At 41.6% G+C, this 17,793-nt stretch overlaps 1 protein-coding gene across 1 annotated transcript in view; it reads left to right on the top strand.

Annotated features, from left to right (window-relative positions):
- The window catches only part of nalf1b (NALCN channel auxiliary factor 1b), a 66,655-nt gene extending 53,843 nt beyond the window's left edge, over positions 1 to 12,812 (top strand). The window contains exons 2-3 of the mRNA XM_030787282.1: positions 10,776 to 10,947; positions 12,517 to 12,812. Coding sequence (XP_030643142.1) covers positions 10,776 to 10,947; positions 12,517 to 12,812 — 468 coding nt within the window. The remainder of the gene's footprint in view (positions 1 to 10,775; positions 10,948 to 12,516) is intronic.
- Positions 12,813 to 17,793: the final 4,981 nt, after the last annotated feature.

The raw sequence follows: 17,793 nt of genomic DNA on the forward strand, positions 1-17,793 counted from the left end.
TCTTTGTAGGGAACAGAAAAAATAAATGCAAAGAAGAAATGAAACTCACTCCAGAGAGATCCCTCTCTGCTGTCTAAACATTATATACACAAAATAGTATTTTAACAATAGCAGTGAACTACATTCCAAACATGCAAATTTTTGCAAAAATTTGTATGTTGTGCACAAACATACTAGAACAGTGCACATTTTCACATTTTTTAAACTATGTACAAATTTTGGTTCTTCATTCTGCCTGTGACAATTATTGATATAAATAAATTATAGAACATGTTACCTTTAACCAGTCATGAAAGTACCAAGTTCACCAGGATTTTCATGACAAGTTGACACGATCTTTCCGAATTCTGATTGATCGAGAGGTGAGGTTTATGTGTGTTCAGAGGCATCCAGTTCACTTTAACCTGATACAGGAGAAGGTTAGGTGTTGGCTTTAAGTTACCATAGCAACCTGCCCAGTTACGAAAATGAGCTACTTTTGTGACAGGAACAATTTACAATTTAGCATTTAGCAGACGCTTTTAGCCAAAGTGACTTACAATCAGTGCATCAGTCGGATTCCTACCTCAAGTACAACCCAAAATTATATCACTGAATGCAACTTCATAGAATACCCTTGTTCCACCACTGAGTGACTCACGAAGGCTATATTTTGCATCATTCTGTATTAGTATATTCTTCAAAAAGGCTTAGAGCTGTATAAAAACCAAATGAAATGACTCTCATTAGCTATGGTGTTAGCCTCTTTTTCATTCTTTCTTTTCACAAGGATTACGAAGACCACTCATGTGTGGTGAATGAGCCTGTGTAGTGTATGAGAATAATAAGTGTGGTTCTTTCTACTGTCACAAATGCATTTAATGCTCAGTGTCAAATTTGAGATTCAACCCAGCTATCCCCAAGTTGTCAGAATATATCACTAACGTTATGATCTGAAATTGCAGATACAGCATAAACCAACAGAGGCTGTTTTACCTTGCATGTGAACAACGAGTCGACTGATATAGGTTTTTTTTTTTTTCTCCCGGGACCAATAACGATACCGATTAATACCGGTAGCAGTTAAGGCGGCCGGCGACTGACAGAAAGATGTGCATATTTCTCCACTAGTTCAAGTGTTGTGGCTTTGACGGCAGAACAGAAGCAAATCAGACAAGAGTATGAGTTTTGATTGATAAATCGAGTGAGGTCATTTAATTCATGGAGCACCAACAGCGACAAACTTCAACTAAAAACCACAGGGAGAGCAGGGAATGGTGGCCCCTATTTGTAATTCATACGTCAGAGAGAACATGCTCATTTTACGTTTCTATTTGGGTGAAGAGGCAAAATGCTTATCCCGGTCTATCTGTTTCACGCATTTCGCTTGCAGTCACAGAGAACAGTGTTGATTGGCTGTTTACTCGTCATTGTTTCAATCATTCTGATAAGGCTGCAGGCGGGACTAAAAAATTATATCTGTCAAAGAGCAGTAGTTATGTCAGAAGAGCGCATGCACCACAAAAAAGGCAGTTTTCTTTTTTCTTGATTCTGCAAGCGTACCAGTCAAAACGGCCATTCCGATAATCGGGAGAAAGACGAATATTAATTCCAGTTATCGGACTGAACGGTACTCGTTCGACCCCTAATGTGAACAGTATGGTTCCAAAGCCACACTGAAACCATTTCTACTGGGTCAGACAAAACAACCTATACAAAAATTTTGTGAATATTCCTTACCAAGCATGGAGCTGGTTCATCCATTGCTTTCAGAATAGCTTCAGAGTACACTGGGGGCTAGTGGGCCATTCTTCAGGAGGAAAAAAACCTCCAATTTAGTGAGAGATGGAAGGAAGTAAAAATCTAATGCAACAAACATTCAGTTATATTTAAAATTGTTGTTTGTTTGGTAGAGATTTGTGAAGGTCCTTGACTTCATCTTGTTTTTGCAACCACTCATGAATCCACTTAGTCATGTGTTTGATGGTGGATGTATCATCTTAAGCATCATATGGTTGACCCGGTCCAGTAAAGTACTTTCCTATTGCTCAGTCCTAATTCCACTTCACAGAGTAATAGTCAGACCCAGTAACCACATGAGTTGGGTGGTCATTTCATAGCAGATCCACCACGTGTTTAACTGTTTTGAACAGGCAGTTTGGGTGAAAGTTCTTGTTTCTCCAAACTCAGACCTATCCAGATGTAGGCAACAGGGCAAAAGACAGCTCATCAGATTATAAAGCCATCCTCCACTGTTCAGAGGTCTGGTTTTTTTGTGCACCAAGTTGTGCACAGTTGTGATTTAGCCTGTCTGACTGACATGAGTTTATCTTACAGGCACTTCTTACCTCATATATTAGTGACGAAGTCTCAGTTTTATGGTCATCTGTGAAGCTATTGTTTCGAGTTTTTTTTAAGAACTGTAGCTCAAGTCTCCGAGTATCCCTGTCAGAAATCTTCAGCGTGCAATCACCATTTCCTGTGCACTTTTTTTTTTTTTTCTTTTTCACTTGTATTTTTGTTGACACAGTCCTCCTTATAGAACTCTGCTCTTTCACTTCCAATCTGGTGCCCAGTATTTGACCTCTTTCAAAATCGATTGGACTCATCTTTTTAAAACCACTTATTTTAAGGTGTCTTAATGCCTTTAAGAAATTATATTAATAATAATAACAATAATAATAATAATAATAATCATAATCATAATTATTATTATTGTTGTTGTTGTTGTTGTTATTATTGTTATTGTTGTTGTTGATATTTGTAGATTCCTTTTTAATTACAGTGTTTCATTTTTTTTGTTCAGTCTTTCATTATTTTGCGTTCCTCTGTCTCTCCCTCCCTCTCTCTCTCTGTCTCTCTTCTGCCCCCCTATGTGTGTGTTTTTATATTTGTATGTGTATGTTGTCTTTACACAAGGCCTCTGTGGTGTGGAACATGTTTGGCTTTAATAACACTGAGTTGCAAAGACCAGTCACAGAGAGAGAGAGATGCCCTGTAGATCATTACTGTACCGTGATGCAGTCTTGCTGAGAGAGAGCGAGAAAGAGCCAGTAATGAACCATCAGCCCGCACATTTTTCATACTTTTTTTTTTTTTTTCTGTAAATGTTCCCCTCAAACACCCATCCCTCCCACCCACCTCTCTTTCTCGCTGTCCTCCTGCTCTGCAGCCCTCGCTCTGGTCTAGCCCTAATCTCCTCGTGTTTTTCTCTTATCTTGTCATTTGAAAGCCTGTCCACGTATTGATTCCCATTGTACTGCAACGCACAGGGCTGACTGGAATCTTGACATATTATAGCTTTATTGAACTGGGCTGCGGTGTCACCAGCCAGTGTTTGAATAGAACAGAAATCTACAGATGGAGTCGTTTTGCCTCTCAATATTTTAATCAGCATATGTAACCTAGATCACAAACACACACACACACACACACACACACAGCACTTAATATGCCCTTATCAGAGGGAAAGTGTCGTGGTGTGTCAAGTGTAGGACATTTCCAGTAGTCCTCTGGATGACAGACTTTAAAGTTAAGGAAATAAGTCTCTCCCTTGGGTAATAGGATGCAGAAAATGGAACAGACTTCTGAAAACATAACAGTGAAAGGCCTCTTGATAAGGACAAAAAAAAATAGAGCATTCTGTTTTGTAGACCTGTCTCTATTTCTTTTTCTTTTTTTTCCTCTTTTTGCTTCATTGGCGGAGAAAGCAGTTATTCCATCCCGAAGGTACAGTACGCACACAAACACACATATTCCATGTCCTATTTTAACACCAGATCAACTCTTAACCCGTTCTTGGTGTTCTAACGATGTCTCGTAACATTTTGTGCCGCAGTTCTTTTAAAGAGTGTTTTTTTTTGTGTGTGTGTGTGTTTGCGGGGCCATCTCATTGACTCCCAGTTGATAAGACTTTGGTGTGATTAAACTGGAGATGATATGGCTTGAGCTGTGTTTTAATATTTAATAAGCTCCGCAGCATGTAATGAAGCCTGTCTGTGGGTAATGATATTTACATGGTATGAACATGCCATATTAAAGGGTTTTCATTAAACGACTGACTGAAGGAACCAGAAGGGGGTCGGATGATTAGGTCTTCTACCGCAGGTCAAACTATTCTTTCCAGACATCTTTCCTAATCCCTCTTTTACTTTTTTTCATCTGTTTCTTGTTTGCTTTTGCTGTCTGCGTTGTCATCTCTAGACATTTTCCTAAACACACAGAAACACACGCACACACACACACACACATAAACAGTCATGTTTAAAGGTGCCCTTAGCTAACACACAAGCATTCAACCCTGTGTCTGTATGAACGAACTGAATCGTGCCGTTAGTGGTTGTTTGTCTTCTAGCTCATGGGAGAGGGCTCCTCTCAGGAAGAGCTTTGACTTGACTGCATTCTTCATTCTCCCCATTGTTCTTTACTTCACGTTTCTCTGACTGACGTTTCTCTTAGGGCCAGGCTGCCGGCTGTATCGATACAGCGTCCTGACAAACTGCTGTATTAGGGCCTCCCTTCCATTTTTCTCTGTAAGCCTGCATAGCCACGCTGCTTAAGGCTCCCAGTTCCTCACATTACCTCAGAAACTCTGGATGGATGTGCTCGGTTACCGTGGTGCATTTAGGAAGTTCCCCCCAAGGTTTTATGACATTAATAAATCATAAATTCTCCTTCTGTTTTTTTCTCTTGTGTCTGTGGCTTTTGTGTGTTTGTGTGTCTGTGTGTGTGTTTGTGGCTTTTCATTGAAATATTTTTTGTAACCTTTGCCTGCTACGACTGTTACCGTATTTAACAATAAATACGGGGGTAATCATTTCATATATATATATATATATATATATATATATATATATATATATATATATATGTATGTATATATTTTCCTTATACTTATAATAAAATATATTTATATAGGTTGGTAATGAGTGTTCAGTATCTCCTTAGACAGCAGAGAGTAGGATGAGTCAGTCATTTATCTCCGTGCCATAGGCAGTGTAAAGATGATCAGTCACATTGATCCATAGAGATCCTCAGGAGCTCTGAGTCTTTGTCCTTACACACTTCAGATCTGAAGATGATGTGCCTGTTGTCTCTCTCTGCCTGAAAGTGATGCTTTGATTGTGACAACCCCTGTTTTCCTCGTCTTGATTGACAACTGGAAAGCATTGGAGATTTTTTTTTTCTCTGACCACTGGAAGCGTCTAAATATGGACTACGCAATATTTTAACGAATAAAAGGATCAAGAAATCAACATTTTGCAGAATTTTCCAGAAAGATTTAATATGCACCTATATCTTTATGTAAATGTTTGTGCCTTAAGGTGGTGGAATAGTAAGCTTAAAATGTCCATCAGTCTCCCTTGTTAATCAGAATGCTATGTCGTGTTAAAGAGCGGATATTTAGCGTTTGTTGCTGGGGAAATGCATTCCGTGCTTGGTTCCTCAGTTTAATTAGCTGGTGTTCTGTGAAGCAGTAACACCTCCAGCTGAACTGGCCTTTTATTTGTATGGGATACAAAGGCAGGCTGTGATAATCTGTGATGTTTGCTTGGAAAACTGTTTACGCCGAACCCTTTTCATCTCAAGCACCTTAAATGCATGCTTTAACTGGTCTCGGTCATTTTACCTGTTGAAAGGACAAGGTTTGTTTAATACATTATTTAAAGCCAAATCTGTGGGTGTCGAGTCGTTTTTAAAACCTTCACGACTTCAAACAGTCTGAACTCTATAGTTTTTGTGCTTTCTCCTTTTCGTAGACTCTAACAGTTTGACAAATTCAGCCAGTGCATTTGTTCAACCAGTGCATTTGTTTTAACGGAGCCTTGCCGCAGGGTGAATTTCTTCTCGTGGATATTACCATTGTGTCTTGCATCTTGTCCCTTTTCAAGGCCAGCGGGTTTAGTTTGACCTTATAGGGATGACTTTTGGGCTCTCTATTTGTGGTTTGTTAGGTTAAGGTCATTGGCTGGCTGCTACTGTGGTCTAGAGGGTCTGGCCCTCTTGTTTGTTTCATTTCTCATCTCTTGTCCCATTGATTCAATCGACCGTGGTCACGTGGTCGATTTGCTGCAGTCCTTTGGGACAAAAATTGCAGTGGGACCCATTGACCGCAGGCGTCGGGGTAATGCACTCGCCAAGGGAGTGGTGAGCGTTCCAAGGGCTCTCCTGCGGAGCGGGCGTTTGTTTACTTCCAAGGCACCCAGGGGAGCAGTCACCAGCTCCCCACCTCTGCCCCTCTCATATCCGCTTGAGGCTTGAGTAAGTGTGATCTGCCCGCTGGGTGGGGCGGTGACTTAGTCTCTCCTTTATGAAACAGGTTTGATATTATGGCTGCGTTGTTTGGACAGAAGCGCTTCGGAGCTCCTCGGACTCTCCCTCTTTCTTTTTCTTACTTCCGTGACCTGGAGTGCCTCTTAATGTAGAACAGCTGTTATCCTTACACAGAAATGGAGGAGTGAAGAATGTTACATGAAGAATGTGTGAGAAGTTAAAAACCACTTTTCAGCAGGTTAAAGGAAGAGACTAATAAAACATCAAAGACCAAGCGGTAACAAGCCAATGGAAAGCTTCAAGCGGGTAAAAAAAAACCCCCAAAAACCAGAGGATGGAAAGGCTGTAGAAAGGCCTTCCGTCAATTCCAATGTCATTAGGGTTCTCATAATGGAATAATGCAATCCTCCAGAACAGCAGAGCCTGAGAACGCCAAGAGAGGTACAAACGCTCCGAGAGAGAGAGAGGGAGAGAGAGAGAGAGAGAGGGAGAGAGAGAGGGAGAGAGAGAGGGAGGGAGAGAGAGAGAGAGAGAGAGAGAGAGAGAGAGAGGGAGAGAGAGAGAGAGAGAGAGAGAGGGAGAGAGAGAGAGAGAGAGAGAGAGGGAGGGAGGGAGAGAGAGAGAGAGAGGGGGGGGGGGAGAGGGAGAGAGAGAGAGAGAGAGAGGAGAAAGAAAGAGTCCAAAAAGATGGCTTATATAACAGTGAATGGTATCTCTTTTTCCCCTCCCTCCCTCTCTCTCTCTCTTTCTCTCATTACTGCTGTAGTGTGGCCATTCATCATGTGTGTGGGGAGGCGGTGGTGGAGGCAGGGGCAGGCCTGGGCGAGCCTGTAGGTCTCTGGGTAGAGGCTGCTGAGTGCCGGTGTAAGTAGGGCAGAGACAGCGCAGCTCCTCTGCCTGCACTCCCAGCGCTCTTCATACTAATGAGAGCACACCAGCCTCAGTCAGACAGCCGGCCGCAGTCTCAACACCCCGCTAGAAAACTGCCCTTGATTTTTTTTTTTCCTCTCTTCCCCCGACTCCGCTGCTTTTCTGCCCTGTTTTCTCACCGCAAACCGTCCCCGGTAAAAAAAATAAATAAATAAAAACATACACGGGGCTTCTCCGTTTAAGAAGATCGGATTTAGTGCAGGCTAAACCCGGTGGTTAGAGGTCCGGCGTGCTGAGTAAATGCGTTAGATTGTAAATTGAAAGGGCTAAAGTAGTGCGGTCCAGGGCGAGCGGTGGACTGAGCCCGATGTTTACGGCGGTGTTTAAGGCGATGTTTGCTCTGGAATATATGATATATGGCTCAAAGCATCCTGCAGTGCAGAGGACAAAAGCAGCACTGACATTGTTAGAGTGACTGAGCTACTGCTGAGTGAGAGAATCTCTTTAACCTCGGCACAACGCACGCTACCGCCACCTAGTGGACACTCCCACCATAGCCACGATAGATAGATAGACAGACAGACAGACAGATAGATAGATAGATAGATAGATAGATAGATAGATAGATAGATCGATAGATAGACAAAAAGACAGACAAACAGATAGGCTCTCCACTGGAGCATTCTACAAGAACAGGACAGACTGTGTGTGTGTGTGTGCGCGCGCGTGTGTTTGGGTATGTCCGTGCTGTAGTCAGAGTGCTGTTCACGCTGAAAGTGCAAGACAGACTATCCCTGTGAATACAGAAAACGACTGTGTGAGTGTGATTGGCTGGTGAGGTATTTGTGTAAGAGAACATGCATGCACATATGTGTGTGTCTGCTGTTATCTTTGAGATATTGTTAGTGTGTACATATGAACAGATACATATTCAGTATTCTCATCTGTCAGTACTATATGTCTCAACATTTTCCTTATCACCGAGGTGCATGAACAGAGATTAATATGTCAGATAGAGGGAAGGGGTAGACAGCCAATGGGGTGTGTGGATAGGGAATATCAGTGATTATGACACAGATTAAACACCCAAATGAAGGATGTGACATTCACGCATTGATGGCTGAATGCCTTTCCACACTGTTAGGACCTATCTCAGCAGGTGTTTGGGAATTAGCCTCTCCTCTCCTCCTGCTACCTCCGCTCCACCCTGCCCGATGCGTGGCGTCGCAAATGAGCTCAGAAAGAATGTCACAATGTACTAACTTCAACTGATAAAACCGCTGACCTTCTGCAAGACTTTGTGTGTGTGTGTGTGTGTGTGTGTTAGAGAGAGAGAGAGAGAGAAAGAGAGAAAGTGACATTCCTGCATCTCTGTGTTTGGAAGTAAATGTCTTGTTTATGTATGAGGGTGGCTGTGTTTGTGTCTGTGTGTGTGTGCGTGTGTATGTATGTCTGTCTGTCTGTGTATGTGTGTGTGTGTGTGTGTGTGTGTGTGTATGTCTCAAAATCCAAAATAGAATGTGTGTGTGTGTGTGTGTGTGTGTGCAGGACCAGACCAGAGAGGTGTTGTATAATGCTCTTTTGTGATCATCCAGGTTGCTGACAGGGGACACAGACTCACCGAATCCTCCTCCTCTGAGAAGTGTCAGTCATACAGGAGGAATATTCACATAGCTTTTCTCCCTCGCACAGTGTGAGCCTTCCCATGGAAAGCTTCTGTACATACATGTCAACAAAACATATGCTGAACTCTTTTTAATCAGGGACTGTTTAGGGTGAATGAATTTGTGGAAATGCTACATTAGATACATGTTTCTCTCTCTCTCTCTCGCTCTCTCTCTCTCTCTCTCTCACTAATGTTGACAAACAGGATTAACTCTGCTGGGGGGAGGGGGGGGTAGGTATTACCATAATGTCCTCAGATAACTCTGGACTTGAGGTCTGATTTCAATTGGGGAGATCTGCGGTCTGCCTTGAATGCTGATTAGCACTGCCTGGGTTGACCTAGAGTGGAGATAGGAGGCTTTTGTCCTTTCCCCTCTGTGATCTGTCTTTGTCTGCTAATGTCTGCTTTTCACATGTGTCAGAAGGCTGAGCAGGCATTAGCAAAACGCCCGCAGAGAGGTTAGCGCTGAGAAAATCGAATAAGCGCTTGGAGAAGAATGGAACGGGAGCGGATTGGGAGGCCTGAGAAAGGAAATGTGCTTTTTAAAGAGTCCGTGCGAGGGTGAAGCCGACATCGCATAAATATTTCATCTCCGCGGAGACAAGACATGATGTACGACCGTTTGCGGCGCAGTCAGGCAAGACGGTGCGCTTAAGATGAAGCAGTGATTCATCGCGCTCATAATTACAGTAGTTGTTTGGGAGCAAACCGGGGACCTGCCTCTCCAGCAGGTGATAGCTACATATCGTAACTGCAAACTTGTCATGCGACCACATCCGGTCACTGATGGAGAATGAGAGTGAAGGGGAGAGGGTGTATTTTGACTGAGGGTTGACTGAGATAAAGAAAGACAGAGCGAGAGAATGAGATGAATTGAATGGAAATCAGTATTTTGGTAGAAGTGTGAACTAGCAGCTCCATTAGCCATATGAGCGGAGAGTGATGAATTAGAGTCAGTTAACTGGGACTGCCTTAAGAGAAATCACATCCCACAGAGGAATCACACACTGGTCTATCTGATAAAACCTTCCATTAGAACATTAAAGTTCATTCATCAGCACTCTTAGGGCTGGTGACGACAGCGCGCTAGGCTCAAAGGAAACTTCCAGAGGGAACATTTAAGGTCTTTCTTTCTTTCTTTTCTTTCTCTCTCTCTTTCTCTACCTCTCTGTGTTTTAATGGGCAGATTGAAATTCATAGTACATTAAAAATATCTCAAAATATTCCTGAGGTCTTAAGGGCCAGACTGTGGGCATAGGATAATACTTTGCCTGGATTTGGTTTTTTTTTGTATGAAATTGATTTTTCATATGATTGAAAATATGACCTGTGTTCATGAAGGAGACCGCGACAAAGGCATTGGTTGTCAGTCCCAGACGCTAACCATCTCCCTTACCCCGTCAGTGATACAGTTATGACACAAATGCTCATTGTTTTGGTCATAGCCATATTTATGATCTCTAGGCAGTCATTCATGTGCTGCCTGAGAAAACGTCATATATTTGACAAAGCTACTGAAGTTTAGAAAACAGAAGACTGAAGAACAAAAACCACTTCAAGCTCTCAGTGACATGCAGTGACATTTGAGTACGGCTTGAGTTGTATGACTTCAGGATTGCAAAACGTTTCTTCCTGGTCTATCGATTTTTCAAACTGTGTGTAGTTGACTGGTTATGAAAATGGTTATTACCGGTCGTGGTGCCTTGATGTCAGCTTTTGAAAATGCTTTTTTTTCTAAAGAGCATAGGTGGTAAAGAATGGAGACCTTTTGGGAAAGGGGAAAAAGGAAAGAGTTTGTGACGGGGGGGGGGGGGGGGGGGGGGGGTGTTGCAGGGTTGCTACGGTGCGTGGGTTTGAGGGATTAGGTGATGACCGTTTCCATGGCACCAGTGATGTAATCAGTGGGCATGGACACCCAGATTTTCAGTCACTCACCCTGTGCTCTCTCTTCTTCTTCTTCTCTCTCTCTCTCTCTCTCTCTCTGCAGACTGTCTACAAACCCTGGCTGTGTTCCCAGTACTTCCAGACCACGCAGATGCACTGCACCAACAGGATCCCATGCAGGCAGTACTGCCTGGAGGTCCAACAGAGGTGTCCCTTCATACTGCCCGACAACGATGAGCTCATATACGGAGGAAGCCCTAGTTTTATATGCACAGGTGAGCAGGGCAACCATCCCTACAACAAAAGAAAGCATCAGTCTCTTCTGATGCTCTCTCTCTCTCTCTCTCTCTTTCTCTCTCTCTCTCTCTTTCTCTCCTCCTTTGTGAACTGGCAGATTGGTTACAGTGCTGCACATGGCACCTTACATACCCAGATTTGGCTTTGTGTGAAATTGTATAACTGGCGCTACCTGGTGGTCAGAATGTGAACTGCGAGCCCCAGCTGACATACAACGTTTTCCCTTCTGTCTGTTTCTGTCAATCTCTTTCTCTCTCATTACATTAACTTAGTAATCACAGTTCATGAAAGAGCTTTCTTGTATCTCTTAATCAAAACCTAAAATATTAGCTTTTTTTTTTAACCATGCTAAGGCCATTGAGCAGACTCGCTCTTTTTTAAGACCATAGCCTGGTTCAGTTTGGGGTTATCTGATTGGTCAGAGTCAGTCAAAGGTCAGAGACACTGGAACCAGCAGTCCTCTGGTACCAGGTCCACTTCCCTAGATGAGATGCCTCGGACTAGAGCTAATAACCTCTGAGGTGCTGGTTCAGAGTCCAAAACCACTGAACCATTGCTGCCCAGGTAGTAATTGTTTCATCATAACAGAAGCAACTATGGTTACAGACGGTTTTTGAAACAACATCAGCATGTCAAACATGGTAGGTGATAAATGGTTAGGCTAATTGTGTCACAGTCAGAAGGCATGTGGAGGAAATATGATTTTCTGAAGACTGCAGCGGTAAGCTTTGTGAATACATGGAAGTCTTGGTGTTTGGAAACACAGAAACCCTGACCGTTTCTCCCAGATAATCCGCGTTGATGAATCCTGAATGCTGCATGTAAAGGAATACACTGTCTCCTCCGTAGGCAGTGATGTGACTGACCTCCACTGAATGGGGATTTTCAGCTGAACCTCAGAGTGTAATTACATGCTGTCTAATCGCTTTCACTCTCCAGACTTAAGGCAAACTCCACAGTCATTACCCAATCTAACACTGATCCACAACCTTGGGTCTCTTTCTCTCCTCTCATACTCTCCTATATTTTTCACCTAACGTTGACACATTAGAAGCTGTGAATTTAAAAGAAATAATCAATATTACTGGAACTGAGCCAGTGGAAAGGCGTGTGAAGTAGTATTAGCAGCTAATGTTATTCCATGTCTTTTAGTTTCCACAGCATTCAGAAGAACACTTGTCAGCTGCAAAGTTAAATGACACTGAGAACAGAGGCATTGATACATACTGATATTAGTCCACCCTGTTATAATTTCTTCTTAAAGCAGACTATGTCCCATGTAATAGTAATTGTATTGTCATGCACAGCGACGTAGTATTAGCGAGTGATGTTGCTCTATGTCTCTCAGCATCTGCAGCATTCAAAAGAACATCTGTCAGTTGCAGAGTTAAATGACACTGAGAGCAGAGGCACTGATACATCTGTAATTGATACTGGTCCACCCTGTTACAGACACGTCTCAAAGCAGACTTTGTCCAGTGTAATAGTAATAGTGCGGTTATTAGCAGTGACTTGCTTGGTAATAATGTGTGTGCGTCCTGTCCCAGGGCTCCTGGATGATGTGCGTCCGGAGGCAGAAGCAGAGTGCTGCGACGTTCGATGGGATATCAGGCCAGATAACAGCTCCAAAGGGACTCTCAAACGGACTCATCCGTCATGTCAGCACCGCACCTCCCTCACCTCCTCGGCAGCCTCCAGACTGTGTAACAGCAGGCTCAAACTCTGCCTGCTGGTTCTGGTGCTGCTGCACACTGTCGCAACTCTCACAGCGTCACACAACGCGACAGGGCTCAATCTCACCACCATCTCCCCCTTGGAGGAGAACGCCTCCAACGAGGAGTGACGGAGAAAAAAACGAGCGGTCGAGGAGAGTGAGCAGTCGGCGCTCGGCCCCGTCGTAAACTGCAATGCTTTCTGGGATGTGTAGTGCGGCACAGGACGACACTGTGGACACGTAAAACAATCAGACAAACAAACACGTAAACAGATAAAGCAGATGAACAGACTGGACAAAACTGGACAGAAAAAACAAAAACAAAACAAAACAAATCAAGAACAAGGGACAAAAAAAAAAAAAAACAGCCTTTGTTGAAAGAGGCCACTCTAGAGCGGAGTTCTCTCGCACCACGTTTTTTACACTGTGTTTATGGTTTGGATTTTTGTTGCACTAGACAACTACAGGATCCTCTCCCTGAATTTTTTTTTTAATTCTTTTCTTTTCTTTATGGGTCTTTGTGTAGAAAGAAAGGGATGGGACACTAAATAGGTTATATGTACAGTATCAAAATCAAAATGTTTGTGTGTGCACGCGCGTGTGTGTCTGTGTGTGCGTGTGTGTGTGTGCGTGCGTGCGTGTGTGTGTGAGAGAGAGAGTGTGAAGTTCCCTCTAGTTTATGCTCATAATCACAAAACTATCTTAGAAATCTTTTAATGCTGCTCTAGCCATCATGAGGTATTCTATGGCGCCTATAAACATGATACATTTGAATCCTCAAATCTACCTAGTCCAACAACATTTGAATCCTCAGCTGATCCCCAGGTTCGGAGTCCCCCCTTTAACACTGTACTCCCACTTTGACTGCATGTCCTGATCTTTTGTTTCCAATGTGATGTCATTTCCTGGGGCACTAGGTCGATTGCTTTATGAGGTCCCCAGGTACTTATGAACCCCAAAGTCATGAACTAAAGTGCTGGGAATAGAATTTAAAAGGGCCTTTGCCGACACTGAAACCCCTGAAATATCGTTTGCTGTCCAATTCTATACAAAAGATTTCTCTTCTATATGTCCATTGGACCTACAAAAAAAATGCAATGTCCATCTTTAGTAGTATATTTATATAGATATTCTCTATTCTATATTCTATAACTGCATGTTATTATCAATGTTTAGACTACAAGGCCTATTTTATTTTTTAATAAATCAAAATGATCTGAACACAACACATTCATAGAGCACTGAGTTTGAAACCGAATTCAGTTTTAAAATGCCTCCCACCTCTGCATCTACAGTGTGAACTGAGCCAGTGAGAAATTCATATAGAGTTGATGACGTAAAAAAAAAAAAAAGAAGAGAGAGAGAGAGTGCCCAACCATCGTTTTTTTACTGCTTTGCTTCAAAATTCATAAATTATACTCACTGTAAAGGGCTTACTCATTACTTACACATATACACATTCAACACATTCATACAACACCACATCTGCATGTGCTGATTCACAAATTCAGAAGTTTTATATATATATGTGTGTGTGTGTGTGTGTATATGTATATGTATATATATACACATATATATGTATGTATATACACTCAAACACTCAGTTCAATATTAATTATGTGGTTTGCACCGGTTTACACCCTTTGCCATATCTGGAGTTCTTTCACTGAGTTCCAGGAGAATCAACAGGGCCCTGGTAACCGTGGCCAAAAGACATGGCAGAGGAGTGATTGGCGTCTGAGTTCACTGAGAGGAAGGGAAAGGAGACAATAAGGGCTTGCATTACATTTCTTTTTTTTTTCGCTCTATTTCCTACGGGTGAGCTCCACTGTGGAGCAAAGTGGTAAGAGGCGATTTGATTGGTTCTCAGATCTTAATAATGACGTGGTGGGCACAAACGAATCCAGTCGTACAGAAGTGAGTGCGATGGAGTGTGCGGGTCGTGTGATGCAGAATGAAAGGTCGCGTAAGCCTCCGTCCAAAAAGGAGCAGTTCACTAACCGTCAGAAAACGGACAAGAACACCCCTCACTTCTGACTCTTTCCGTACTGAGATGATATTACATAAATGTGCAGCAAAACAAACTATTACATTTTTCCTTTTAAGTAAGGATGTACGTCTTAAGTAGTTATGGCGAGTGAACTTAGTACAGAGAATTAGTCATTCTTTTTAGTCATGCCCAGATTTCTGTTTTCATATCATATGTGTGTCTTTCATGTTCTAAGTTAATCCGTGCATGTTTGTGACAAGCCCATGTTTTCGGAATTCATGTTGAAGCCAATTCTTAAAATTCAAATGAACTAATGTGTGTGACCTCAGCATAATGTGAACATGGGTGGACATTTGCCAGTTTTGGATGACATGCTGTGTTGCCAAATTGGTTTGCCAATCTTTTAAAAAGCTGGCGTCAAGATCAGCTTCCCAATTTACGCTCTGAGAATGCTTGGCAAAAAAAAAAAAAAGGGAAAAAAACTTTTTCACCACAGGGTTGGTTTTGCTTTTGGACCTGTCTTGTTTGTTTGTTTGTTTGTTGTTTGTTTTTGTGTAAAAGATGAGATGAGAGCACTGGATGGAAAAATCTATAATCAGTTTCTCAGTACAGGGCAACCTTTTGGAGTGTCAGAAACAAAAAAGTGACTCCTACATTTATACTGGTTCACCGGGATTAAAACTAGGATTGCCTGGAGAGAGTCAATATATTTTGGGAAACAAAGTTCAGCTTAGCAAAAAAAAAAATAATAAAAGGTAAAAACCCCATTGAAGTGATTAAGAGTAAAACTGGTTAAATTGAAATGTAATGTTCTCTGAAACTGAACTGAACTTTTCGGTTGAAGTGCAGTATGTATTGGGTGATTAAGTCAGATAGAAGTGAGATCTGTCTGATCTTTCTCCCACATTCACTTGGCTCTGATATTATGTCTTTTATATTTGCACTGAGGGCTACATTTAACATGAGTAATTCAGTTCTCTCATCTAAAACTTGTACCCTTTGAGGATAATAGCTACCTGCTCTTTTAATACAGCGTACGACACTTAGTATGCTCAAACTACTGCTGCACTTTTACAACAGAATATTTTCAAACCATTTTCAAAGCCACTATAGCACCACAATGCAAGGGAGAGCAGTTTAGACGGTGAAACGGAGATTTGTGGTTAAACAGAGGTGAGATGTGAGTGACGAGAGAGCGACAATGCTGAGGACATGGTAGAGACCCGGTAAGAGGGCAGCTGGGCTTATGGGGATAACATTAAGGTTTATAAATACCCTGGACACTAGTTAATGAATAATTACGATGGTTATTATCGAGAAATACCCCACCTGAGATCTCATTACATCTAGTTTGTCATCACGACCCATCGTGAACAGGACAGTGAGTAGAAACTTTTTCACCTCCCCTGGCAGCTGCATTCCCCCGAAGCCCCGAGCACACATCACAGAAAACATCATACATTGTTATAAACATGTCCCGTAGCTTGATGTGTATGTAAGAAAAAAGAGAGGAGGAGAGGGGGGGGGGGTAAGAAGAGAATAATTTTGGAGCAGGAGTAAGAACAACGTGTGGACACGATAAGCACAGAGGACTGGACATGACCACGATGAATAGCACTAATGGAAACTTTTAACTAGCTTTACTCTGTGCCCTGAAAGTTTGCATTTTGATCTTCATTTAAAAAAAAATCTCCTGTCTCCACAAAACAAATATCAACACATCATTATAAAACTTTGGGGGATTTTTTTTGTTTGTTTGTTTGTTTGTTTTATCAATGGAGGCCAAGGCACTGTTAAAAAATATAATGATGAGATTAAAGCAACTGAGAAAAATGTGTTATGAAATCCTCAGAATTCAATTGTACGGGCAGGCAAAACTATGAAGACAAGCAGATGTTAACACTATGTGTAATTACATGGATTGTGTGACCTGTGGAAAAGCAAGCCTCTACATTTCATTACATCATTCATCAAATGCCATAAACAGCTCACACTAACAGAACTTCATTCATTCACTCCTGAATCCATCAACACTTAGTAAACCAGATTTTATCTCACTAACATATACCATCTTCAAGTCTCTTGTATATATTATCCCATCTGAATTTGTAGAGGCAAAGGCCCTGAGAACATTTTTATGGTAGAATGGGCCAGAATTGACCATTAAATAATATCTGCAGAATCCACAAAGCCTCACAGATTCTTATCATCATAAAAATCTAATGATCATCTCCACTAAGGCTAAGGGTATAAATGGAGACATTTTCCCTCTTGCTGTTACATTATTATTATAATTATTACACTGGGTGTTTGCATGTGAGTCAAGTGGACCCACTGGACAGAATGTTAACAGTTGCCTGCTAATCTTTACCAATCAGCACTACAATAACACATAAAAAGATGTGCTTTATGCTTGAAACTTGTTTATGTCTAATTTCCTACTATGAAATCAACCATGTAAAGTATAGTCTCTCATGCATTGCTTTCATTTGGAGAGGTACAACATTCTTCTCTCTCTCCCTCTCTCTGAATCCTGTGGACCTATGCAGCCCTGAACCTCAGTCTGGTGTAAATATGTTATGAGAATGCTGAGCAACGTCCGTCTCTGATTTTCAGGTTTTCTTGCATTTTTTTTCTTTTTCTTTTTTTCTTGAATTGGCATCTTTTTCTTTTCTTTTCGTTTCTTTCTCTCTTTTTTTCTTCCTTTCTTTTTTTTTGGGCCAGTTTTTCAGTTTCTTTTATAAGTGTCTGAAATGACTGGATGGGTTTCTACTGAGATCTGTTCTGAAAGGGAGGTGGTTTAACCATTTTGACTATCCTCTGAATCAACACATTCACCACCAGAAAGCTGCGTTGGTGTATGTGAAAAAGCAATGATTAAAAAAAAGTTAAAAAGTCATATAGAAATATCATTATGATTATAATTATTAAAATGATTATTATATTACCGGTATATTGTAATATTATAGATGATTTAGTTCAGTAACTTCTTTAATTTTTTACAAACAACTTTGATGAAATAATTTATAAAACTATCTCACGAGTCATGATCTTTTCAAAGGTATGAAAATACTGCTAAAATTATTAAAATTGTGTTCTGATGAAAATAAATACAGAGAT

This window comes from Chanos chanos, chromosome 10, assembly GCF_902362185.1.
Source record: "Chanos chanos chromosome 10, fChaCha1.1, whole genome shotgun sequence".
Classification (NCBI taxonomy): domain Eukaryota; kingdom Metazoa; phylum Chordata; class Actinopteri; order Gonorynchiformes; family Chanidae; genus Chanos; species Chanos chanos.